The sequence below is a fragment of the Rhea pennata genome, chromosome Z (assembly GCF_028389875.1).
Source record: "Rhea pennata isolate bPtePen1 chromosome Z, bPtePen1.pri, whole genome shotgun sequence".
In the NCBI taxonomy this organism is placed as follows: Eukaryota; Metazoa; Chordata; class Aves; order Rheiformes; family Rheidae; genus Rhea; species Rhea pennata.
Genome location: NC_084702.1, coordinates 33,133,744 through 33,159,464, shown reverse-complemented (window position 1 = coordinate 33,159,464; position 25,721 = coordinate 33,133,744). Strand labels below are relative to the sequence as shown.

At 36.8% G+C, this 25,721-nt stretch overlaps 2 protein-coding genes across 5 annotated transcripts in view; one reads left to right on the top strand and one right to left on the bottom strand.

The window, feature by feature from the left end:
* The window catches only part of SEMA4D (semaphorin 4D), a 107,655-nt gene extending 106,219 nt beyond the window's left edge, over positions 1 to 1,436 (top strand). For both annotated transcript variants that reach the window (XM_062600619.1, XM_062600618.1), the window contains one exon: positions 544 to 1,436. In XM_062600619.1, coding sequence (XP_062456603.1) covers positions 544 to 573 — 30 coding nt within the window. In that variant the 3' untranslated portion in view covers positions 574 to 1,436. The remainder of the gene's footprint in view (positions 1 to 543) is intronic.
* The window catches only part of SECISBP2 (SECIS binding protein 2), a 30,540-nt gene continuing 5,792 nt past the window's right edge, over positions 974 to 25,721 (bottom strand). The window contains exons 4-18 of one of the 3 annotated variants that reach the window (XM_062600611.1): positions 25,287 to 25,416; positions 24,702 to 24,934; positions 23,603 to 23,687; positions 21,776 to 21,921; positions 21,054 to 21,209; positions 16,844 to 16,945; positions 15,462 to 15,581; positions 14,087 to 14,219; positions 11,212 to 11,381; positions 9,474 to 9,612; positions 9,070 to 9,217; positions 7,216 to 7,436; positions 6,292 to 6,446; positions 5,313 to 5,514; positions 974 to 4,536 (exon numbers count right to left, since the gene is read on the bottom strand). In XM_062600611.1, the coding sequence (XP_062456595.1) occupies positions 4,427 to 4,536; positions 5,313 to 5,514; positions 6,292 to 6,446; positions 7,216 to 7,436; positions 9,070 to 9,217; positions 9,474 to 9,612; positions 11,212 to 11,381; positions 14,087 to 14,219; positions 15,462 to 15,581; positions 16,844 to 16,945; positions 21,054 to 21,209; positions 21,776 to 21,921; positions 23,603 to 23,687; positions 24,702 to 24,934; positions 25,287 to 25,416 (2,250 nt within the window). In that variant the 3' untranslated portion in view covers positions 974 to 4,426. The remainder of the gene's footprint in view (positions 4,537 to 5,312; positions 5,515 to 6,291; positions 6,447 to 7,215; positions 7,437 to 9,069; positions 9,218 to 9,473; positions 9,613 to 11,211; positions 11,382 to 14,086; positions 14,220 to 15,461; positions 15,582 to 16,843; positions 16,946 to 21,053; positions 21,210 to 21,775; positions 21,922 to 23,602; positions 23,688 to 24,701; positions 24,935 to 25,286; positions 25,417 to 25,721) is intronic. The other 2 variants (XM_062600613.1, XM_062600612.1) reach the window with 2 other exon arrangements.

The following is a 25,721-nucleotide window of genomic DNA, read 5'->3' as shown; positions in this document are numbered from 1 at the left end:
AACCTCATATTGTACTTCCTACATAACACACTACAGTCTAATTTTATAATAGCCTATGACACTTCTGTAATTGAAAGCATTTGTATAACAAAGTGATGAGTACTCCTGTGCATGCTGTTATTCAGGATCAACCTGCTGAACAGTAAGACCTATTTTGTGTATTACCATTATGTCAGCTTCCTCCTTCTGTCCACTTACCAAGAGCTAGTTCAGTAAGAAATAATTCATTCTACTGAAAAGGGTGAGACTGTGTGTACTATGTTCATAGCAGATTCATTTGATTGCATCTGTAAGACCTTAATTGGGTTGCAGAGGCGATCAGACTTCATAACTGGTATTGTCTATCAAAGCTGGCCTTTCTTTATAAGAAAAAAAAAAATCTGTATGTCGCTTTCAATGTTTTTCTCCAACAGTTAAAACAGATTATTTTTGATATCTCTTGCATATGACAAGTACTTGTTGCATGTGGAATAGATAGTATTTTAAAACCCATTTTATTTTAAACCCGTATTTACACTTTGTTCTGAACTTTTTCTCCTTCAGGAGAGCTGCAACAAGAAAAACACCCTCTAATGGACAAAGCAATGAACTGGCCAGGATAATAAATGTATGTATGTGAGTTAGAACGCTCAGTACTTTAATATCATTTCATTCAAAGGGGTATTTGTGAGTGCTAGTGCTAGCACGGGGGCTGATGTTCAGGAGAATCAGCTGAAGCTCGAGGTGCAACAGGATTTGCTCTGCACCAAAGAATAACTTACTTGCTGCAAGAGAGGCCACCTGTCTTGTGTTAGAAACATCTCTGGTTACCTGATGCCAGTCATTTCAGCTTAATGAAGAACAAAGCAGTCTTAGAAAGACCCGTGCTGCTCAACAATATCATACAAGTCTATGGCTTCTGTTTTGAGTTCATTAAGCAAACCAGTTTTGGGGGAGCTTGATGATCTTGGAAAATAAATTAGAGATAAATAAGTAAAATTTGGATCGCATTTATTTAAAGGCACTTCCACAGTCCCATTTGTTATTATTTTTAAATACGTTTACCCTTAAACCCTGTTCCCAGTGTTTTAAAGAGCATTCCTTTCTGGTGTCAGCACGTTCATTTAATATTTAACTTAGCTGTTCCAAAACCTTTTGGTCACAAAAGTTTCTGTACCAAATAAAGAAAATTATGACAAGTGCTCAAAACAGAGGTGGCTTACAAAGCATGCAAGTTAAAGCAGACTGTTTAGTTACTGCAAATTATTCTTCAAAATTTGAGGTAATTGTTTTAAACAACTGCATGTTCAATGAATTTTAAGACTGAAATTGTATCAAGTTCACTTATTCTTAGTGAACAACTGCAAATTGTAATGTGGGGCCCTACTTATTCCACTGCATTGCTGTTCAGTTTTGTCTTTCCACAACCAATAAATAAAAAGTTTGAGGCACAGTTTAAGTTTTCTCTCTTTATCAATGGTCTTCAGAAACCTGGAAGTAAGATATTGTGCTTACCTAAGAATCACTACAGATTGAGCCACAGGCAATAAGGGAAAGCTTCATGCTTATCCCTACGCTAATCCCAAACTGGTAAGATTTAAATTAGATGGTTTGTTTCTCACTATAAAGAAAATATTCTCTCCCTCCTAAACCTTAATTTTTAGACTTTTCTGAATGACCCATTTTTCAATGCCAGACCACCTTACTGTCATGCATGCAGGGTGAAAACACTTACACAAAAACCATTTTCCCTGTTTTTCGTATTAACAATCACAAATTAATGCTGGTTCAAGATTCAGTGGGAACTATTTTGTTCATTTTGTTTCTGCCTATGACATCTTTTTTGACTGAGGGACAACTAAAAAAAAAAGATTTTTCTTAAATTGTTTCTCTTTCATTTATTCAACTAATTAAATCAACAGATTTAAATTTGGCTTTGTGCTGCTGAATAAGAAGGTACCTTTACCTCACACCTTTACAAGACCGAGGTGAGAGATTTTTGGTTAAGCATAGCTGTGCTTTGCCTTGTCATTGCAAAGAAGGATCATAAGTAGTAGAAATTGGTTGCCTGTTCTTTCATGTATCTCTACTTTTTGCAAGGTATATGAGGCATACAAACTGCTGACAATCAGAACGCTAACCTAGTAGAGGTGAGGAACCACTATGAAGAAAAAAGGGTGCTAACAATCAGAGTGGGTACATCTGTTAGATCACACTATTTTATATCCATTAGCTTTTTCTGATATTACCTCAATCTTAAATTAATTTATTCTTCAATTTATTTTGCTCCATTCTTTGCAAACAGAACAATTTATCTTATTGCTCGAGGTGTCAGAGGCCCTCTGATCCTTAGCTCTGGTGCAGCAGAGAGCCTAGCCTTAATACACTAGCAGAATTGTTACCAATAAAACCTGCCATAACAAGAAAGCAAAGCTTTCTACACCTGTAATTAAGCAGATCACAGGCTCTTTTTTCTAATTCTCATTTCTTTGGCCTACATGTGTGGGCCAAATCAGTTTTGGCTTCATCACACATTCTTAATCTGCATAAGACAATTTCAGTAGGAGATTATATACAAATGCCTCTGAAGTCGTTATGAAAAAACATCTGTTTAACAGAATTAGTAAACAGACCCATACAGTGAATGCCCCTTAGAAAGTGGCTAAGATTTTGACAAGCCATAATGCTTCCAAAGTCGTTCCGAATGCTCCTCTAGGATAAGACAAAAGCTGTACAGGAAATACAGCAAAACATCAGGACGTGCATGCTCCACCAACTATCATTCAATGCTACCATGCAGTGACTAGGAAAAAAAAAATTAGCAGCTTTAAATGTGCATCAGTGTCATGAGTGCCAACAAACAGCAACCTACCTTGGGACCAAGGATATCTCCTGCCAGCCAAAACCATCCTTCATCACTGAGATCTTTAGTCCTCAATTTCCATTTAAGATTAGGTGAAACTAATACCAAAAAAGACATTGCAACTACTGAACAACTCTGCATTTCAGCCCAATACCGGTTCATTTTCTCTAAGAATGTTCTTCCTCAAAGCTCACAGTTCAGATATCCACTAACTACCCACCAGAAGAGTTTACTTAAGTCACAAAGAATTGCACTTCAACCATACTTTATAGAATCAATATATTATAGCAGATTATTTATACATCTTTCTTACATTCTACAAAATTCTTTGAACTTTAAAATTATTTATAGGTTTTTATATATACATGTGTGTGTGTATGCGTGTGTACATATCACCTCTAGCTTCACAGGACAGCTACTTTCTGAAGTATTGCACTACAACTGCTAAGTAAGCAAGCAAGTAATTGTGGTAAAGCATTTACAAACATACTTCAGAGCTGCTGGCTGTAGCACCAGGCATCAATACCATCTTTCAGAATGCTTGATAGAACTTACATATGTATCCTCCACTGCAGAAAAGGGAGCTCTCTAGGCTTATCATCTGATGTGTGCAAGCTGTAAACAATAGTATTTATATAGGGAGTTCCCCCTAATACGCTCTACCACCATTATGTGCTTGTTTAGTTTTACAAAGTTTCTATCCTATATAAAATTTCCCTACCTTAGATGCAAACCAAGATTGACTAAAAACTCCTCTTTCTTACATTTATACAATGACAGAACCCCAAAATGGAGCACAGAGGAATCTGCATGAGTGGAGAAGCAGAGAGAGCAGACTGGCCTCTTTCCTGACCTTCAACATCCTCTAAATTCAAGGCAGGACCTATACTAAACTTGTTATAGTAGCAGACCTTTGTAGTCTGTGCTGTCTCCCTTATACCTGCTGTATGATCCCGCAGAAGAACAAGGCATCACAGCTAAAGAGCTAACTGAATTCTGTCATCATGGCTTTCCTTAATTAGTTTCAATCAAGCTGCCTGCCTAAAATGCATTTCTTGCCTACTGGAAGAGAGTGACACTGATGCCAGCCTGCCCACCTTAGCAGCTCTATGTCAACTCCCTCCTGCATCAGTTTAAGGTTTAAGTAAGTTCTTTCTTTAAGCAAGACTTACTTAAAAGTAGAAAGCAGAACACCTCAAACCCAATCACTTTCCCAAAGAAAACCTCATTTCTAGCAAGTTCTTTTGGCATATAGTACCACTAACAAGCCAATGCTAAGTCATTAAACCATTACAAGTAACCACGCCAGTTCAAGTGGTTCTGGGTTAGGACAATTTGTTTACTATTATAGTCCGCTATACTAACCAGCCAAGTACACAGAAACCTAAAAGAATTAGTCAGTGCTTATGTGCTCCAGTGTACATTTTGCTTAAAGAGAGTTAGAACATTTTACTTAGCTGACTTCAGACAGTTCTTAAGTTATCTTAATTTGCTCTATGCCCTCTTCCTACCTGAATCTTTAATTTTAGATAATTCAGTATTTACATGGCTATTAAAAAAAGTCTCATAGAATTGAATCTGGATTTACTGATGCTCTTCTGAATTCAACGCCAGCACGTCAGTGGTTGCACTCTTTTCCAATTCCAAGGCATAAGGGTTATATTCTTCTTCAAGCTTTTTTTTCCAGATTTTAACTACAGAATATTAGAATGAAAAAAAAAAAAAAGTTACAGTATAATACTCAAGGAAGAACTTAAAATGAAAAGGCACACTGATTCTCTACTTCTTCCTCAAAGTAAGCGCTGAGGAAATCTGACATGTAGGCAGATATAGTCATCAGATGTGACATCAGATTGAGAATAAAAGACTGCTTTAGGTTAGAAGGTGTCCACTGAGGTCCTTTGGTACAACTCCATGGTCCAGCCACCTTCTCAAGCAACACCAACTCTGAAGTTGGATCCAACTCAAAAAAAAAAAAAAAAAAAAAATCTAAAACTTTCAGAGAATTTTGAGTTGTCTAGCATCTGCAATAACTGTTTGGTGACTGCATTAGCAGCACTGGAAGAATGTGCTCCTGAAAGTGCAAGGCCTTTACGTAACATGAACATTTTTGGACAGGAAGATGCATCTCAAACAAGCTTGAGTACAAAACTTATATCCAACAAAATGCTCGAATGAGTAGTTCTAGAAAAATACTAAAAGGATTTTTCTTTTTTGTTTAAAAAAAGTAAGTAACAAAGGACCTCATCAGAAAAGGCAATGTGTGCCACCTGCCCTCAGGGGATTTCAGAAAGGGAATTTCTCAGCAATAACCTAACCATAGATTTATAAAGTTATGAAGAAAAACAAACAAACAAACAAAAAAAATCACAGAAAATTAGAGTTCTCCATTTACTAACCACTAATGTGTCAAGTGTCATTTGTTTCAGTGAAAACGCTGCATTAGAAGAGAACTTTGATATATACTCACTATAATTTGGTACATCCTCATCAGAGTCTCTGGAAGATGTTTGACTGGTTTCTGATACGCCACTTTTTTCATTTTCAGTGGCTGAGATGCTGGAGGGTTTTTCACTTAATCCTCCTTCAGCTTCTTCCTCTAAAGCTGCTACCATATCTTTGTACGCCTTCCTGGCCTCTGTGGTCAGCTGCACCATTCTATGAAAATGGTCCTATGGAAACGTAAAATATTAGTAGAGCTTGGATCACACAGTAAATAAGTTTTAACATCTCCATGAAAATCTATAATGAACGTTCCTTATGCATTCCTTATACATTTATGGATACAGGCAAGCAACACAGTAAGCCTCATATTAAATGGTTTAGCTAAAACCCAAAGCACATTTTTATTCATAAGACAGAAAGGAAAACGTGCCTAGGGATATATTACTGCAGTATCATAAATGAAGAAACACATTTTAGAACTAACTGATGTAGCTTTGTCCACACAACTGAGCACTGCAATATTTAAAACTGTTTTCTAAATAGTACATCCTTTTTCAAGACTAGCTCATTATCCTGAAGTTTCATTCAGACACTCAGCTAATCAGAATAGGGTGATCTTTAAAATTATCTTCTATATTCACTTTTGGCCTTAGCTTTTTGACTACTCTGTGAGAAAATTGTTTATAAGCATCTATGGGCTACCAAAATGCTGGAACTCCACATGAGCCAAGTATTTATAAAGACACTAGAAACAAACTAAGCATTTATAAAAATACCAATTCTCTTTGAAGAAAAATTTCAGGAAAGAGATCTAGCTGGAGACAGAACCAGGAAAAGGTGGCCAAACTCCTTACTTGAGCAGTGCTGAGCAGCTGCACATTTTTAATCACATTTTTACATAAGCTACTGACATCCGTTAGAAGATTTAAGTGTGCAAAAGCATTATCTTCAACCAGTAAAAAGCAAAGTTGAAGAAAAATATGACCCTGTATCTTGCAACTCACCTGAGCCCCATCATAGCTAAAAATTCCAACCACACTCACAGGCACTGCTTTATTCACACAGCGGCCTAGAGCCTTGCGGTTAAGGGCGAAGACAAACGGGATATTTTGTTCACAGGCACAGTCGATAATGTTGTGTAGGGTCTCATCCAACCCACCTGGAGCAGATAACAGAATTAACAGAGAATGACACTATTCAAGCTGATCCTAACTAAAAAGACAGTACTCTCAAAAAACTACAAAAACTAGGGGATTATGGGAGCATTTTGAAAACTTATGGGGGCATTTTTAAAGTTTATAAAAGTGAACACATGGAGCTCAATAACAGTGTTAGATCTCCTTGTTTAGAAGAGAATTTGTCATTTTTTCTTAATTAGCAGTATTCTCAGACTGCTACTATTCCATATTTTGTGTTATGTGAGGCACAATGGGTGATAGCGTTACAAAGCTAGGCAAAGAAACAAAACTGGTATAAAAAAACCCTGAATGCTAAGAAATAACTTAAAAGTTAGTAGAAAGTAATGACAAGACCTACTAAAACAATTTTTAAACAAAACATCATCGATAACTTATTGCCAATCTATGGCCTAAAAGAAGCTGAAAATGAGGATTTCTGGTGGCACAACTGACATCAGTAACTCTTTTTTCCTCTCAGCTGTGCCAGCACAACCAGTAGCGCAGCTGCACTGCAAAACAGATCCTAATTTCAAATAACTTCCCCACCCTACATATTCTTGACGCAGTTCACGCTTTAGCTGCACAGCAGTAAACAGTCTGAACAAGGAAGGCCTCTTTATATGGCTGGATTTCAAAGGCTACTCAAGATAAGGCCCTCCAATAATAATATTGCTGCCTTAATACTGCTGAGTCTGCTTTTTCACATTTTTTTTAATTAAGCAAATATAAGCAACATGAAGCAAACATTACCCTTTGACTGAATCTTTTCACAGTTAGGAGAGATGATGACACATTTGAGCTTTTTCAGCCTCAGATGTTTTAAAACTTCTCTAAGCCCCATAACAAGACGGCGTTTTATCTTGGCCTTTACTGGGTCTTTCTGATACAAGCGATCTTGGAAACGAACCAGTTCTTTTAAGAGATCTGTCACACAACTGTCAACTTCTTTACTAAGTACCTGGCTGCAATAACTGGGAGAAAGAATCAATTAAATGTTAAAAAAATCTGAAATTATAAATATATCTTTATAGTTTTTCTATTCCCACTCCAAACATACTTCTATACACAAAAAAAAAAAAAAAAAAAAAGAAAATTTACTTCAGATTTTTTTCAGTGACTGAGAAGTTACAGAAAAATTTGTTACTTACAATATGTGGCTCCCATACCAAACTATAAAACCCTCCCTTTCTTAAAAAAAGAAAAAAAAATCAAGCATTCTTCTGAAGACATTCATGATCTATGCAAATTGAAGCATGGCTAACAAATTCAGCTTCATTTCTATAAATACAAAGATACTTATGATAAAGGTGGTAAATCTGAATCAATTCCCCCTTCCCAGATTTGTATTTTTTCTCTTTTGTTCTGTGGCACTTATCTTTACCGTTAGACCACACCCTTGTGGGTTTCATAAGGAAAGGATAAAAAATAGATCCTTCATCCTCTCATTCTGGGAAAAGATTAGGGTTCCATATTAATTTTTCCTCAAGCATGTCTTCCACACAAATAAAGAAGATGCTCAAAGAGTAAAAATTAAAGATGCCTCAATTGCCCAAAATCAACAGAAATGTGCCAACCTACCAAATTTACATAAGGTTGTGAGAACAAATCCAAGATGCACCCTGCATATAAAAGAGCTACAACTACTCAGAATTTCACTTAATTTTTAGGAGTGTCTTACTTATTATTTCAAGTTTGTTTCATTAAGTCTCAAAGAGAAGTCTACTAAAATACTGAAAACTCCAAAAGACTAATCTAAAGCCATAAGCTATTCTAAGCCTGGCTGAATATTTTATGGATCTGCAATAGCCAGGACTGAGTCAGCCTCAATCCAAATAGAGCCTTCAGTAAAACACTGTTGCACGCATGTGAATTAAGTATTTTTAATGCAATTAAAAGTTAAAATAGAGCTAAGACATAGCATCAGAAAAGAAAAGAATGCCTGTATCAAAATTAACATATACTATAAACATGAGCTGCAGAAAAAGCCAGTGGTGTCTGTATAGGAGCAGAATTAAGACTTAAAGCACTACTTACCTAAAATAACTGTTATAAACTATCATAACTACTATGCTGCATTTCTGATCTCTTCAAACATGGTAATGAGTATTTTTTTTTGTTTTATAAGGAAACATGCATAGACACCTGTTTAAACAGAATTAGTGTCTTCCTTTTATTTCTCTTGCCTAGCCATGACATGAAAATGTCATCTGACTAGTCCCATTCTTTTATTTTTGTCATTTAGTCTGGCAGCAGAGAACCAAGGAACACACTAAACATAATTACGGTGTCCTACTAAGCTGGTACTCCATTTATTTAACATCAGGTATTTATACTTTAATAGAAGTTCATTTTCCTTCTATAGTTTCTAAGAAATGTCTCATTTTCAGGGAACTCGTATTTGTAAGAAAGAATTACAAGGTGCTGTTTCGCTGGATATCATTTCTTCTTTTATATGCCAATTTACAGAAAAAATGAGGAAAAAAATCAGAACCTTCAGTCTAAACTTCAATTAGTGTTGCAAAGAATGCAACGAAAGTTATCTTGTTTGGAAAACACTATTCTTGTGGTACTGTGGAAAAACAGAACAGTAAAATCAACACTTACTCTCTAAATCTCCTACTGTGGATTTTCGGAAGATTGGAGTTTAGCTGCTTTGAAGCTGTAGAGCTTTCTGTAAAATCCTTGATCCCTGGGCCCTCCAGCAATCCTTCAGAGTTGTTCTGAGCCACAGCAACTTGTGTTACAGGAACAGCTATCATGTGTAAATAAAGATATGTCAATTAAAAGATAGACCAAAAAGCTGACACGTGAATAGAACTGAGAAAGTACACAGAATGTCAGCTTTGACATGCTCTAAATTCTCAGTAAGTCCCTACTGAATCTTTGAAAATTCTAAAATTACAGTTTTCACTTGGCAGTATTTTGGTACACATTTTTGAAAGCAGTAAGTGTACTCACTCTCATAACTCCATCTACATACTGTATCCTATCCTACTCTTGAAAAGTACCTGCTTGGCTATCCTGTGGAAGTGTTTCATCTTCATTAGTATTTTCTACAGTCTGACAAATGTTATCTCCATCCTTTGATACTGCTGTCTGTTCTAACAGGTGCTGCTGTTTTCGTTGTTCTCTTTCTTTTAAAATAATCTAAAAAAAAAAAAATTCATTGTCACATATGCAACAGAGCAGTCTTCTCTTACTAAGTGTTTACATGCAGACTGCACTAAAGAAATTTGGCACTATCATTCAAAGTCCACAACATATTTTTATACTTTAAAAATAAATTTTACAGTTCCTCAAAATATCACAGAGAAGGAAACATATTCCCTAGAAGTACATCAAAAGTAATTTTTCTTGACTATGAATGTCCAGGGGGAGAAAATGATTTCTAGTCATCAACTACAAGGGCAGAAATAAAGGTAAAGCAACAAATTGGTTCAACGCAGAGAAGCAGATGAAAAGGTTTCTCTCTTTACCTCTCTTTTTCAGACTATCAATTTGTAGCAATTCAGCTAAGCACTCAAGCACATATATATACTTAAAGCATGCACAGTCCTCTGTCATACACACTGTAGTTTGCTTAACTAAGGCTTTACTCTTTCCCACTTACTCTCCTATGGAAAAGCCAGACTCAGTCTGCATTGGATTGCTGTTTCTGAACTTGTACATTGAAGAGAGGGAGAAAAAAATCACAAAAGATAGCTAATCTGAATGGTACATGGAAGAAAGTAGAAGAATAGGACATGTGCTGGACCCAAGTGCTACTGCAAGTAAAAGCAATTATTAGTTTATTGAAAGCCACCTTACCTCTCTGCCTTTGTAACTGGCTAATAAGCTCTTACTGTACACATAGCTACTAGCTATGGCCAAACTTTGCAAGGAACCACACCAGATTTGCCCATCTGCATTTGCCAAAGAACACAGAACAAAAATAAGCTTCATAACGTACTCAGAGCACAGATGTGATAAAGCCCATCTTTCCCTTCTCAAACTTACTTGGGAAAATAGATGGCGTGAAGACAGAATAGCCAAAACACACAAAACGAAATCCCAGAGTTTGCTACAGCTTTATGTTGCCCCATCCTCAAATTCAACTAAGCAGCACAGAATGACCATTAAACCATCTTCACTAGCTCCATAAGAATATTTCTAGACCAAAAGTGACCTAGTGATGGAGTGTTACCCCTAGGGCAAGGAAAACGCTAAATACGAAATCAGTGGTACCTCGAAATCCTCTGTATAGAAGACGTGACAGGAAGAAGCATGAATAGGCAAGGAGGGAGAGATCAGAGAAACCTTCAGGTTGATCTAAGATTAGTTGCTGGAGAATCAGGTGAAGTTCTGGCTTGGAAGAGCACAGATACATTACATACTACCTTCGCTTGTTCCATTCTCTCCAGTCCTGCAAATTAAGCACATCTTGTCCAAACCTCCAAAGGTGTTTTTGGATGTCCCCCTATACCAACGATTTGAACACACTTTTTCATTGGCTGTTCTTGAGCTGTCAAGTGACTTAAGTGAGGAAATACATCTTGGGAAGGATTTTTATGCTGTTGGGAAAGACTCCTCTGCTTCTCTCCCCCCTTTTTTTAAAAAAAAAAAAATAAGGAAAGCTAAAGTTGATTTCATAGACAAGTGGAAGCCAAGATGGAGGTCTTGATACTAGGAGGCTGCTCAGTGAAGAACACTGAAGTTATACTAAAGTTACATTAGCCTTTATTATGCTCTCAGGTAAAAAACGAGCACCTTTTTAAGAGGTGTTGGTCTCTTTGCTTTAGGAACTTCTCTCTGCTTCCCTTTCTTTACCAAAGGAGCACTGGAATCCAAAGGGTTATGAGGCATCTTTCCTTCGTTTAACCGATGATTTTTTGTTGCTGTAGAAGGTTCTTTAGAAAGCAATGGTATGGCACCACCAACTGCGATAAAAGAAAGTCTACGTCAGACAACCGTAACACATACCTGAACCAAAATACAATTCAAGTTTAATAACTGAATTAGGACAAGTATAAACACAGCAAATTTGTATTGTCGTGCTATTTAGAGTGTTCATAAACTATCCTGAACCATTAAACTGATTTTTTTTTTTTTTATTAAAGATAGCCTTTGTTCCCTTCCAAATTAATTACATGTCCTCTACCAGTAGCATACAACCAGAATCATGAGCTCTATCCCTCAAATCTCGCAAGCAGTATTTGGCAAAACAGTGCACTCCAAGCTACCTTCAATATCAAGCCATTTCAGCTTGGTAAACCTTCAGAAATCTCCATGTTCGACTGTATCTATTAGCAGCATTTCTTCCACTACTGTCAGATTCTGTACTGTGTTAAGATTGAATTGTAGCACTAGAGTTTTTAGATTTAATTGCTATAAATAATTTGAAGCACTCACTCCTACCATTTGTTTCATTTCATTAAAGTTAACTGAAGATAATTTGCAGATGAGCAATGAGCAATGTAAAGCTACTGCTAAGTCTCATTTGCTTGTCAACACAGCTCTCATAAGGTAGGTCTATTTTACTTGTATTTTACAGAGGATTTAAGGCATTGAAGCTTTAAATTACTGGCCAAGAGACTGAACTTGGAACTTCCAAACTCTTACCTAACACCCTAACAAGTAGGCTCCATTTTCAACTCACTATCAATAAGAATTAAGGTATCAAGAGAGAGCACTCTTTGTCAAACTTCTGCTACTTGCGATATAAATCAGGTTACATCAGCAATTAAATGAGTAGGATGACCTGAGTAACAGTGGAATGTACTTGACACATCCCCCCCCAAAACACCCAAAGCTTTTGGTAGTTTGCCTTATGCCATCTTTATGTAATGCTTCCAAAGTATTTATATGCTGGTCCTCCAGTAACACATATACTACTATAGCATAAACAGGTTACTTCATAAAACTCCTATACAGCAACTTTTTTTTGCCTCACTGTAACAAATGCAAACTGAGAAACACTGCCACAGAAGTTGTGTAAATGTCAGTATAGGCTGCTAAAAATAATCATAACTATAACTGGATTTGAAGCAATGTGGAAGTATACATCCCTTAACATTCAGTATTTCTTTCTCTGTGTATATCACCTGTTCACTTCAAATTCACAGAGCTCTTATGTGCTTGAACTTGATGGCTTTTACACTTTGTCATCTTGCATGCTTGATACACTTCCAAAACCAAATTTGAATTCATGTGACTACTGCTTTACTATGCTGTTCTAGCTATACATTATTTACTAAATGAAGTACTAAGTGGAAGGAAATAACTTGATCTGCAGTCACATTCCTTGCCTTTCTTGTTCACTTTGTTTCTTTTCTGGTTACACAGGTCAGTACAATGCCATTTTATAAGCCGAACTTAACATTTAGGTATACACTGATTTAATGTGAGCACTGAATATTATAAAATATAAAGCTGTGGTAACATCTGCCTTGTACTTCCAGGATATCAATATGACACATCAATTCCTCTTGTGCAGCAACTCCAGATTCGAGCAACTTAATGTTAGAAAGCAGGTATTCTGACCCATAAATTTGTGTTTTCCTGTCTTTTTGCCAATCTATGTATTGTGCAATTTTATATACTGGTTACTGGCACCTCTGCAGCACTAAATTTGCCTAACTCCAATGAAAAATTGCAAGTTTCTTCATTTGCAGAAGAATGATAAAACATCTTACAAATTCTCTCAGCTGAGGCAAATCTCATTGATGCTCAGTATTTTCTTTTTCTTTAAAAGCTAAGATAGCTATCATATTAAACATTGACAGTTGAACATTCCTGCAATTAGCTTTCTTTCCAAAGTACCAAAATATACCAAAATATGGAGAGAAGTTTTATCATCATTAAATTCTAGCAAACATCATGTTTCATTTTGCAGAATGGATTGTACTAACACAGCCAAGACTACATTTTGACTTATAATACAAAAGACACTTGAGCTATTTGTTTCTGCTTCCTTGATAAGGAAACAACAAGGTTTGACTGATTCACTCCATCACCAAAATCTGGAATTTTGTTAAACTGCAATTATTTCAGAGTTTTCAGGCACGTCTCATCTTCCGGTTGATCGACTCTCTCCTAACTCCTATGTCTGCAAAGGCGATTTTTCACTAAAGTTACAGCTCTGGGATCTTCAGCAATGAGGAGCTTAAAAAGGCCTTTGGTTCCTGCACAACAAAATGAGACCTTCAGTTTTGCTAGTGCAACTATTTGCTAGGTTGTACTACAAGCTAAATCACTGAACTGATCCAGGTTAAAAACAGAGTCTTTTTTGCAGGTTCACATTGCAACAAAAGCACATTTATTTAACACAAAGCAAAAACTTCCAAAACCATAAATATTTTTCTCCAAGCTAGCTTTCAATCACCTCTCATACAAGAAATTCTTTTACAATTCATTGTCCCAAGAATTTTTCTTTTCTCAAATTTTCCTCTAACACTTTAGATTTTTCTTAAGATTTTCAGATTTTTGCTTTTTTTAAGATTCCGTTTTCTTTTGCGTCACACTAACTGTGCTCTGGTTTGCATATTCAGAGATCATTACATATCAGAAATTAGGCTACATGTAAAATTTGAACACTTAAAAGCAATGCTAGTTGAAAGAAAGAAAATTTATTCATAACCAATACCTGTAAACACCACAGGTTTAGAAGACTGTTTTGACTTCCCTGTTTGCTGTTTCTGCTCCAAGACTGCCAACATGCCACCCAAATCCAACTGCACAGGAATTTGACTCTTCTTCCCACTGCTCTTAGGTGTTTCCTGAACAAGTTCAGTACAGATTAGGAACATTCTCCATTTCAGAATGTGAAAGACTGCATTTCATATAGTATATAATATACTCTTAATATCTTCACCCGGAATACTTTCAATTTTTAACTTAATTAAATCAAAGTACTTTGATATTTAAATATACATTAATTTTAATGCAAAAAAAGAAAAGTCCAAAAGTAACAGTAAATTATTTGAATTGGTTCTACTAGCTACGGGGATAAAGCATAAGAATATCAAGTCTTTTAAAAAAATGCTGCTTCATGTCAGGATCCTACTTTGATCCAGGAGCCACTTACCTTTGAAAAAGAAAAAAAAGGCTTAACAGAATTGCAAAGTTGTGTTAAAAGTATTCTCTTAAAATTCTTAACCTTGGGTACTCTGTGAAACTTCTAGGGCACGTGATTGCAATGTATGTATATCAGCTCTGGTGTCTTTTTGAAAAGAGAAGTCATTAGCCTTTCCTTTAAGCAATATCTCCTGATAAAACTAACAGTAACTTTCCTATCTCCTTTGAAGAGAAGGTAAAAGTAGTGTCCCACACTGGCATCTCATTCAACAATTCAGATTATAAGTGTCACATTTCAGACTAGAAATTAAAACAAGAACATTCATGTTATTACAAATGCATAGTCTAACACAGACTAAGAAAGCTACGACTGTAGAACATGCTAAGGAAATGACTCTCAGATTTTGTACTTTTAGAAGCCCCACCATGGAGGTTCAATTCATTACAGCTTCTGTTACAACAGGGCTAAGGGATGAGACTTTTTCCCTCTGAACCCAGGACCTCATCTTGCATCAGAGCTATGCAACAACCTACTCCTCCCCATGGAACTACATACTCACCTCACTGTTGCTCCATTTTCCTCCTCCATCTCCCAAGCTAAGCGAACCTTCTTATCTGAATGAGACAGAACCACTTTTAAGTGGTTCCCAACTTCTGAAGACAATCAGTTAGGACAAGACTTGTCATGATCAAATAAGACAGGCAAAAAAATAACTCTTGATACCTGAAACTTGCATACATTAACGAAAAGCTAATATTTTTTCCTACAAACTGCAACATTGAAACTGGGGCCTAGTAAGCATTTCCAATCAAGAAGAACTTGTCATTTATCTCAGTGACAAAGTATGAATACAGTGATGCTTGGACTTAGGTCTTGCATTTAATATGTTTGTGTCCCCTGTCATTTTGGGTAGCCAACTTATTTTCATATGAATTGAGTTTACCTGCATTTTCTTTCTTTCTAATGCAACAGATACAGTTTGCTTCCCTGATACTCCATCCACCTTGGGTGTTCCATCCAGCTTGGGAGAATGACTATCACAGGACATTTCGCGGAGATCGACCTTTGAAATTTAGAGACAAAGGTTGACAAGAAGGAAGAGAAAATATTTAAAGACATACATAAATGGAGAAAACAAAGACATCATTATTCAGACTATCTACAGTAAAAGGGATGTAAAGCTATGATCCAGACCTGAAGCAGTGAGCAACAAGATTCTTCTAAAAATACAACTGTTTATTGGCTGCCATATTAATTAGTGAGACTCATGCTTTCCTTCTTTTTTTTCAGATTTGAGGAAAAAAAAAATAAAACCCAGCAAGGCAGCTCCCTACTTATTAAAGAGGGGTATGAGTGTCTTTTAGCAGGCCTCTACGATTTATGTACATTTTAAGAAGTTATATTTCACTTAAGCTTACAAAGCTAAAAGGTTCATCTCATTTAAAGTGCAGGTCTCCATTACACTTTCTTCATAACAAAGCTGGTCTGAGCAATTAGCATACCTTTTCCTGCTCATTCCTACTTGTCAATACAATTTATTGTCCCAAGCAAAGCAAACAAAGTTTTTTTTTCCCTTTTCAGCCACTAATAGTGACATTGAAACAAAACCAAAGGACAAAAACTTCTAGCAGCAAAGCTACCTTCAAAGAAAATGAAACCTGGAACTTCACTTTTATTATTTCTTTTATTTTCTTTGTTTTGAAAGAGCAGTCATAGTCTCAATCCTTGGGATTCATGTATGAGTAACACTCACATTAAAAAAAGAAAAAAGCTTGGATTTCTAACTCTTCAATGGAAATTCATGCTTCTTTCATCTCTGTTTTAACATGCCCTGCTTTGGTTAAGTTTTAATGTAATAGCTTGCATTTGGGATGTAGTCTATGTCAGACTCACAAGTTCTTACCCTTGCACGGTTTGACATTGAAATGTTATACTGTTCAGATGCCCCAGAAACATAATTATATGCACAACGCAATTAAGAAATGCAAAATTAAACCAAAACATTACCTGTAGGAAGACAAACCACAGAGAAAGAAATCACCTCACCTAACACAGCGCAGGTGTCTGCATATGAGTCAGCTGTCCAGAGTTTAGGGAACAATTCACAGACCAAATAGGCCTCTCCTTCGGGATGATACGCATATGGACTACACTGACTTCACTGTCCACTGGGTACCTAAGGTGACACCTAAGGTGTGATGTGGGCACAGGCCCACATCTACACTTACACTTAGTCAGATGAATTCTACCTTTAGTTTCATTTAAACTTGTAATTTTTTCGTGCTTATTTTCTGAATATTCAGGTAATGTCCTAAAATCACTTACTTCAGACTCCTTTCTGACAGCAGGAGAAAATGATGACTTCTGAGATCCCACTCTGCTTCTCCTATCAGAAGCTGCTGTCAGATCAGGAAATTCTTCAGCATCCTAAATAAATAAAAGATATTCTTTTTGAACTATTAAGTTCAAATTTCTAAAACTGAGTTTTCCTATGTTTAAATGTTTTTTCCCCTACTCCTTATCAAACACTCATCATAATTTGTTTTACTATACCAAAACACATGAAGCTGAGCCAGTCACCAACTGTAATCAGCACTACAATAATTAAGTGTCATCTGTGAGGCCGAGTAGCTAATTCAGGCATGAAAGAGTTACCTAAAAATGCTTCCAACAGCAGCTTGTTATTGCTGTCATCTGATACAAATAATTAGACTTAAATGGCTCCTCAAGGAGTGTTTCTCAGACCATTTAAAAGCCTTGTAAACCACTTCCCGTCTTTTTCTACTAAGTCTCCAGCTGTGCAATCTTGCCTTAAACATGCAAATGGTGAAGAATGAAAGAGCAGGCAAAAGGGTCATAACTCTTGACTACAGTATGAAAATACTGCATAAATACAGAGAAATCAGTAAAGTGATTATGTATGCCTGGATATATGAGTAAATTTTACTAGCAGTGGATACATTATCCAGATCATGGATTAACTAAATCACTGGCACAGACACATGGAGCTTGCTCTGCACAGGCCACCTTGTGTCCAGGGGAGCTCACTACCTCAGGCAGCAATGACCCTGATCCACCGGAGATATTCTTGTTTGATTGCTTCTCCTTGGACTTTTTAGCTGTGATACAACACTACTGCACATACCCATACTTCTTCTGGAGTCTAAAATCTTAATTTAAATAGCCCATGCTAATAAAGTCTCTCAAGAACAGACATGCTGAGTCAGAGCATTCATACCTTAACTCAATATTTTATTTTGAAGAGAAGCTTGTAAGTATACCAAAATAAAAACGCAAGAAAGGGAAAATTAATTTACAAACACACACTTCTGCCTTAGGGACTTCTTGAGTCAGAGGTAATATCTGGATTTAGAAAGCCCTCACTGGAATAAATTTTTATTTCAGCTTGCCCAATTACTTTTTGAATTCCCATTAATTTCGAGCATTTGCAACATCCTGTAACAACGTGAATAGGCAAGATCTAGCACTCAGAGTGATGTAACACATCCTTTTATTTGTTCTCATTACCTGTAACAACCAGAGGACATCAAACAAAATTATGAGAAAAAGCAAACAACTTATTTTTACTTTCTTGTCACTTCTGATTCCCAGCCGTCTATTTTACAGACTGAGAAGTCCTAGTTTATTCAGTCTTTCCTCACATGGAAAGTGTTTCACACCTTTGATCATTTCTGGAGCCTTTCCTGCATCTTTTTTAGTGTAAGTGTATAAACATAATTTTAAGGAGTAGAGAACAGAGAAGAAAACAGAATCTACATCTTATTTAGATCAGACATGTCCTGGATTTTTTTTATGGTCATAATGTTTCCTGTTTTCTTTTCTATTTTCCTAATAATTCCTAACATTGTTTGCCTGTTTGATCAGTACTACCAGCATTGACCTATCAGTAACAACTACAAAACCTCCTTCCTGAAGGAAAATACCTAGTTCAGAGCCATCACTGGCTACAAAAAGATGAGATTACTTCTCCCCATATGCATCACTTTATGCTCTTTAACAGGTTCTATAAATTAGTGATTTATACAAAACTAACCAGCAATCCAATTTATTGCTCTAATAAACTTCTGAACATAGCAGAACTTTCTTAAATCCCCTGTATCCCAAGAAATTCCATGTGTACAATCTTCTCATGCTCTTACATTTCAAGAGAATCATACAAACATTTCACCCCTTTTTCACAGTAATGAGCATTCCCAGCAAACCAGGAGCTCCTGAAAGCTGTCCCCCCACTACAACAATAGATGTTGCATCCACTTCATGGATTTTGGTGCAATGTGCGTGTCCTGTACTGTTATCCCACAGAGTGTTTTTTTTTTCCATTTTTCTCTTTAACAATGCCATTATCTTCTTAATATTTTCTATGATTCCTGCTATTCTCTTTCTGTTTGGGTAATAAGACATTCACAGGTCAGATACTGGATTGTGGTACATAGTAAAAATGAGGATGTTGTCAGGCAGGGAAGCACCTGCAGATCTCTGACTCTACCTACAATTCAATAACAAACAGGTCTGTTAACAGTCATTTCTTGTGCTCTTCCAGGACAATGAACCATACAATGAAAAGAATGTATAGCCACAACTGTGCTATCTATTCTATATCAAAATGTACAGAGCAGAAGGCAGCAAGGAAGGCTCCTTTACACTGCCACTCCACAGACTGAACATTATGTATGCTAGGTTAAACATACAAATTAACACAATACATACAGCTGTATAATACAGTACTTAAAAGGAAGCTTTGTTAAACCACAGAATCACAGGATGGTTGAGGGACCTCTGGAGATCACCTACTCCAACGCCCTTGCTCAAGCAGGGTCACCTAGAGCACATCGCACAGGATCACGTCCAAGCAGGTTTTGATATCTCCAGAGAAGGAGACTCAACAGCCTCTCTGGGCAACCTGTTCCAGTGCTCTGTCACCCTCACAGTAAAGAGGTTTTCCCTCATATTCAGATGGAACTTCTCGTGTTTCAGTTCACGCCTGTTGCCTCTTGTCCTGCCAACAGGCACCAGTGAAAAGCGTCTGATCCAATCCTCTTTACATCCTCCCTTCAGATATTTAAACTCATTGATAAGATCCCCTCTCAGCTGTCTCTTCTCCAGGCTAAAGAGGCCCAGCTCTTGCAGCCGTTCCTCATATGAGAGATGCTCCAGTCCTTTAATCATCTTACTGGACCTTCGTTGGACTGACTCCAGTAGCTCCATGTCTCTCTTATAATTGAGGAGCCCAGCACCGGACACAGCACTACAGATGTGGCCTCCCCAAGACTAAGAAGAGTGGAAGGATCACCTCCCTCGACCTGCTGGCAATGCTCTGCCTAATGCCACCCAGGATACCATTGGCCTTCTTGGCCACAAGGCCACACTGCCGGCTCATGGCCAACTTGTTGTCCACCAGAACTCCCAGGTCCTTCTCCACAGAGCTGCTTTCCTGCAGGTCAACCTTCAGCCTGTACTGCTGCACGGGGCTTTCCTCCCTAGGTGCAGGACTCTGTACCTCCCTTTATCAAATTTAATAGAGTACCTCTCCACTCAACTCTCCAACCTGTCCAGATCTCTCTGAATGATAGCACAGCCTTCTGGTGCATCAGCCACTCCTCCTAGTTTTGTATCGCCAGCAAACTTGCTGAGGATGCACTCTGTCCCTTCATCTAGGTCACTGATGAGTAAGTTGAACAGGACTGAACCTGGTACTGACCCCTGGGGTACACCACTAGTTACTGACCTCCAACTAGATTTTGCGCCACTGATGACAACCCTCTCAGCTCTGCCTTTCAGCCAGTTCTCAATCCACCTTACTGTCTGTTTATCTAGCTCACACTTCCTGGGCTTACCTATGAGGACGTTATGGGAGACAGTGTCAGAAGGCTGACTTAGGTGAAGGTAGACAACATCCACTGCTCTCCTCTCATCTACCAAGCCAGTCAGTCCATCATAGAAGGCTATGAGAGATCAGAACAGAGACACCTAACCACAGACCATACAACAATTCTCTAACATGGGAGAGTCTAAAGCATTCATGATACTGATACACAGAAATATCAAAATACTAGTACACATGCTATGACAATCAGTAACAACTGTGCTCCATAAAAATTACTTCCAGATTTGAGATGATATTACTACCACACTCTTTAAAACAATGGCATCACTACTGTACCTAGTATATTCAATTGCTTTTTATTGGAACCTGTTAACATCCAGACACTTAAGATTCATCATTCCAAATTTGCTCCCAAGTCTTTTCTGTCTATGCTTTCCATTTGTCTCTCCTGCCCTCCTCTGTGCTCATTCAATCCTTGGTAAATCAAAAGGCAGTCTCTTCCTTACCCGTAAGCTCTGACAAAGCTCAGATGACAAACATCTTAACTGAAACAGTCTTGGCCAAATTTCCTCTACAAAAGAGATCTGAACTTGAATATGTAGAAAATTGAGTTAACATCTGGCTTTCCACTACACGATGCACTTGAAACAACAATAAAAACAAATCACAACAACCACCTTTCCACTGTACCTCAATCCTTGGTGGTTCCTGTACAGTAGTAGTTTCATTTTGAGGTTTCTCTACTTCAGTGGATGATTTAGGTTTCTTTTTCTTTTTTCTCTTTTTCTTCTTCTTTTCTGACCCGTCTTCAGGCTCGGTTTCACTAGCATCATTTCTTGTTTCTAACTGTCAACAAAAATCATGGGAAGTGACTGTTTTACATTGATGTATTTCAATATGAAAATAAAAGTAAAATTCAAAATAATCACAAGTGATCAGACTTATACAACTAAAGTATATCTTAGTTAACCTTTGCCAAGATACCAAGCAGACAAGGTGAATTCAAGACCTATCATAAATTCAGAGGTAATGCAAGAACTCTTCACTTGAAGAACATTAAACAGGTATCAGAACATATCTGAGATTTCGGTAGGAAGTATTCATCCATAATAGATTTCCATGTTTCCTGTCTGATTTTGAAATTAGAAATTTATAAAAAGTCTAGCTCAAAAGTAATGTATTCAAATCAGCTATTTTAGAAGTTAGTATTGCTGAAGCTGCACTGTCTCGTTATTCTTTTTAACTACACGAAAAATGTTCTAATATATACAAGCTAATTTTAATTAGTTCTTAAAAGCTATGTTAGAAGTGGACACTGTGTACGGAGTCGAGAAAAAACGGCAATGCATCATGTCAAGAGACACCAATACACAGTAACAGAAATGAGCTTAGAGTCGACAATTCTCAAGTACCTTTGCCTGACTATCCTGCTTCCCTCTGCTTCTGGAAAGACCTTCAGATGCTGGCGATGACAAAATTTTCTTTGGGGGCTGTGAAAGAACCATGGCCCAAGACACATGTGGCTGAGCAGAACCATCTGCAGATGTTTGAGGAAGTGCTGTTGCATAAAAAGTGATATGCAAAGTTGTCACAAAAATATTTCTCAGGGATACAGAAGCAAAGGATCAGTAATGAATGAATCAAGTATAGTAGAGAACCATGTTCTTTCCTCATAAAAAGTGAGATAAGATGCTCATTTGCACATTTTGATTCTCCAGAGGGCTTTCTAGAATATACAAGTGGAAAGGTTTTCTTTTGTGCTTTAGCATGCAAGAGTTTCATCCATACTACCATTCAGAGATAGCAGACTTTTGAAAGAATTCACACTTGATTCATCTTGTGAATATTCTTAACACACAACAAATAATGAGAAAAATCTAATTTCTTCTTTAAGAATAAGAGAAACTTTACTGAGCAAATAAATACTGCAGCTATTTTATTCTGAGGTAAGAACTAAGGAGGATAGCATTTAGGGAAAAAAGTGCTATCAGATAACTTCAAAATTTCTAGAAAAACCTTATCTTTAGTAGGCCTTTCAAGGTACTTAAGTAGATCAGCCTGTCATTTCTGAATCCTTGTTGCAGTCAGAGGGAAGATAAGCACTGAACTGTCCAGACTGGTGCAGTTCTGTGCATGCACAGAGATGTGAACATATGTGCATGAACAGGAGAGATATGTAGGCAACTTCAGCGTGAGCACCTTTGATGGCTCCAGGAATGAATCTTGCTGACAATTCATACAATTTTGGACTTGGGTAACTCAATTATGTCTGAATACTTACTTGATATTTTTGTGGAAAAAAAAAAAACAAACAAACAAAAAAAACACTCTTTATCCCCATAGCCACAAAACTGGTAAGCAAAAACAACAAATAGGACATTTCAGCACTAACATGGACTATCACAGTACTCCACTGCAATTTTCTTTTTTAACAGGCTTGACAAAAATAACGTATGAAACAGAATAAAAACATGTATCTACTACCAGCTATTTAAAGCAAATTTGCTTACCCAGCCTGACCAAATATTTACCTCTCGCTTATTCCTGAAAAATTTTGAAAATGACTCAATAGACTTCCAGTAAATCAATAGGCATTACTCTCTCTCCTCATAATCAAAACAGGAGGCAACTACACCAACATTTGCCCTTGAGCATCAATGAGACCACAGAGAAAAACAGGACAATCATAGTTCTGATCTGCTAATGAAATCTGTAAGAGCGAGCCATAACTGATTATTTCATTTGAAAGAAACTGATAAAGCTCTGTACTACTTAAAACTGATGAAAGCCATTAGCACAGTGCACACTACACAGCCTATTATCAATTTGCATATTAATGACAAGAAAATTTGAATTCATTCAGATACTTGCTTCCAAAATATTTTTGGCATTGCTCTTGAAGATTAACTTTAAATGATTTCTCACTTGAATTCTTTTCATGATTATCTGTTTTTATTTCAAAGAATGTTAAGTTAAAAATTTTACAAATGTTATAAATTACAAAATCTATTCAAATCACTCTAGTATTGCCAAAGAAAAGATACAACCAGTCTGCTTTACTAAAAGGCCCCTAGAGAAGGGTTGCAGTTGCATTTTTTTTGTTGTTTTGCAATGAGTTTACTGCTTAGTTCCTTGTTTACATTATTGTTCAACAGCTGCTGCAAACACTTTATCTTTCCAAATTAATAAGATGCAAACAGTTCAAACACAAGGGAATAATTTATGTCTGTAATACTTACCTCTACCATCAAATGATGAAGGAATTAGACTGGCTACTGGTTCATTGGTTTTTGATGGAGCTTTGCTTTCCACAGAAATATCTTCCTACAAAATAATTGGTCAGATATCTTAAAACCAGGAATATAACTACTGCTCTAACCTGAACAAAATATTACAAAGGCCCCAACTCATGCATAAATCAAGCTGTAGGGAATTTTGTAGCCCAGTATTTTTGTTGTTTTTCTTACTGGAACTATTTGGACCCTCTAACATTCATTACAAAATGCAAGCAAGATGCCTGTTACTGCTTCCAACAGCATCCAAACAATAATTCTAAGAACAAACAAGAAAGTTAAAACAAAGTCCATGATCAAATTCAAATAAGCAATACAAAAAGGAAATTACAGTGTCAGCAGCAAGGTATTTTCTCTATCACAGGCATTTCCACTGAAAGGCAACAACTGGAAAAATTATGGTATGTGGATCCTTCAAATGGAAGGATCATCTCTAATTACTGTTGGGAACTCAGATACAACATATCTGACATGCGTCAGTATTGTATTTACTAACAACCAGAGAAACAAGGAAATCAACAAGAAGGAATTAAACTAAATAACCACACATCTTAAAAATATCTCCTTCCCTCCTTCAGGAACTCAGTTTCTTATTTTTATTCTTTAGCACACAGCAATTAAGGGCAATATTACAGACACAGGACTCCTTTTTTTAATCTGTTAAAACTGCTGAATAAATGGCTGCTTACGTATTATTTCCAGGAGAGAAATAAAGCAAAAAGCCATTAAGAAACATCTGGAATATATGTGCTCTGTATAGGCAAGTTAAAAGTCTACACCACAGCAGTACCAGTCTACATTCTACATGGTTTTCCCCTACCTACTACCAGCATAGTCAGGGAAGGAATCGCGAGAATGAGTAAAAGAGGAGAGATAGCCCTGGCATTACCATCACCAAAAAGAACTGTAAAAACTCAGGCTATGAAACTTCCTTACAAGCTACTTAAACAAGTATTAAATTACCACACTGAACGCAAAAGTAACTTCTTGAATTTCGTACAAGTTTTGTTTTTATGAGCTCCACAACACGAAAGCCTCAGCTAACCTCTGTGTTGAACAACGGAGAGGTCTGTGTTTTCAGTGGTTGACTAAGGCACATAATGTTATTTTCTGCTGAACATACTGATCCGTTTCTACACTGTACATCCAATACCTCACTGCTTCCCAAACTCTGTGACTTGGAGAAATCCAAAATTGGAGCTTCAATGGTGGGTACAGGAAGACTCTCTCTTTTTGGAGTTTGTGTTGACTTCCTGTTTGTAGCTTTATTGAACCTGTCTGAATAAAGTACACAAAGTCAGCAACAGAACTTGTTGCTTGTGATCAGTTCTATATATATATATATATCTTACAGCACATGAATTGACATAACCACAGTATTTGTCACAAGAACTATGGCTACACTTATTTCATATTTTAAAAAAAAGAAAGCAGCTATTATAATCAAAATGCATAGACAACACCGAATCCACAGCAACTGTAAATTCAGGTGGCTGCTTAGGAAATTCTTTGTATCAGTTTACACGAACCTGAGGAATTGGCAAAAAGGAGAAGTCATTATTTCTTATAAAAAAGTTACCTGGGAAAAAAAAACACTCTATATATTTGTAACCAGACAGCACATTTGTACCTGGTTTCATGGAATCTCTGCTGCATGCAGAGGTCTGGAAAGAAGTCCTGTTCACAATTCTGCCAGAAGAGTCATCTCCACCATGCCTTTTCTTGTCTATTTTTTTCATACCCTCTTTCGACCTCCTCTGCTGCAAATATTTGTGACATATTTAGTTGACTTTGAGTTTTGTCAAATCATCAAATTTGCCCTAGTATAACTTGAGTTATAGTTAACTAAATGTGCATCTGAGTTGGTTAACTGAGTTACTTTTGGCATATACTGTAGCCTAAGCAAGATTAATCTAACCCATATGCTTTCAGAAAACTGTATTTTCAAGATCTCATTTAAAGTAATTGGAGAATTTCCAATAATTTAAAACATAAATGTAAACCTCATCTTAAATCATCCACTCTGACTTTCTAAAACTGAGTTTCATCTAGAAAACGGCTAAAA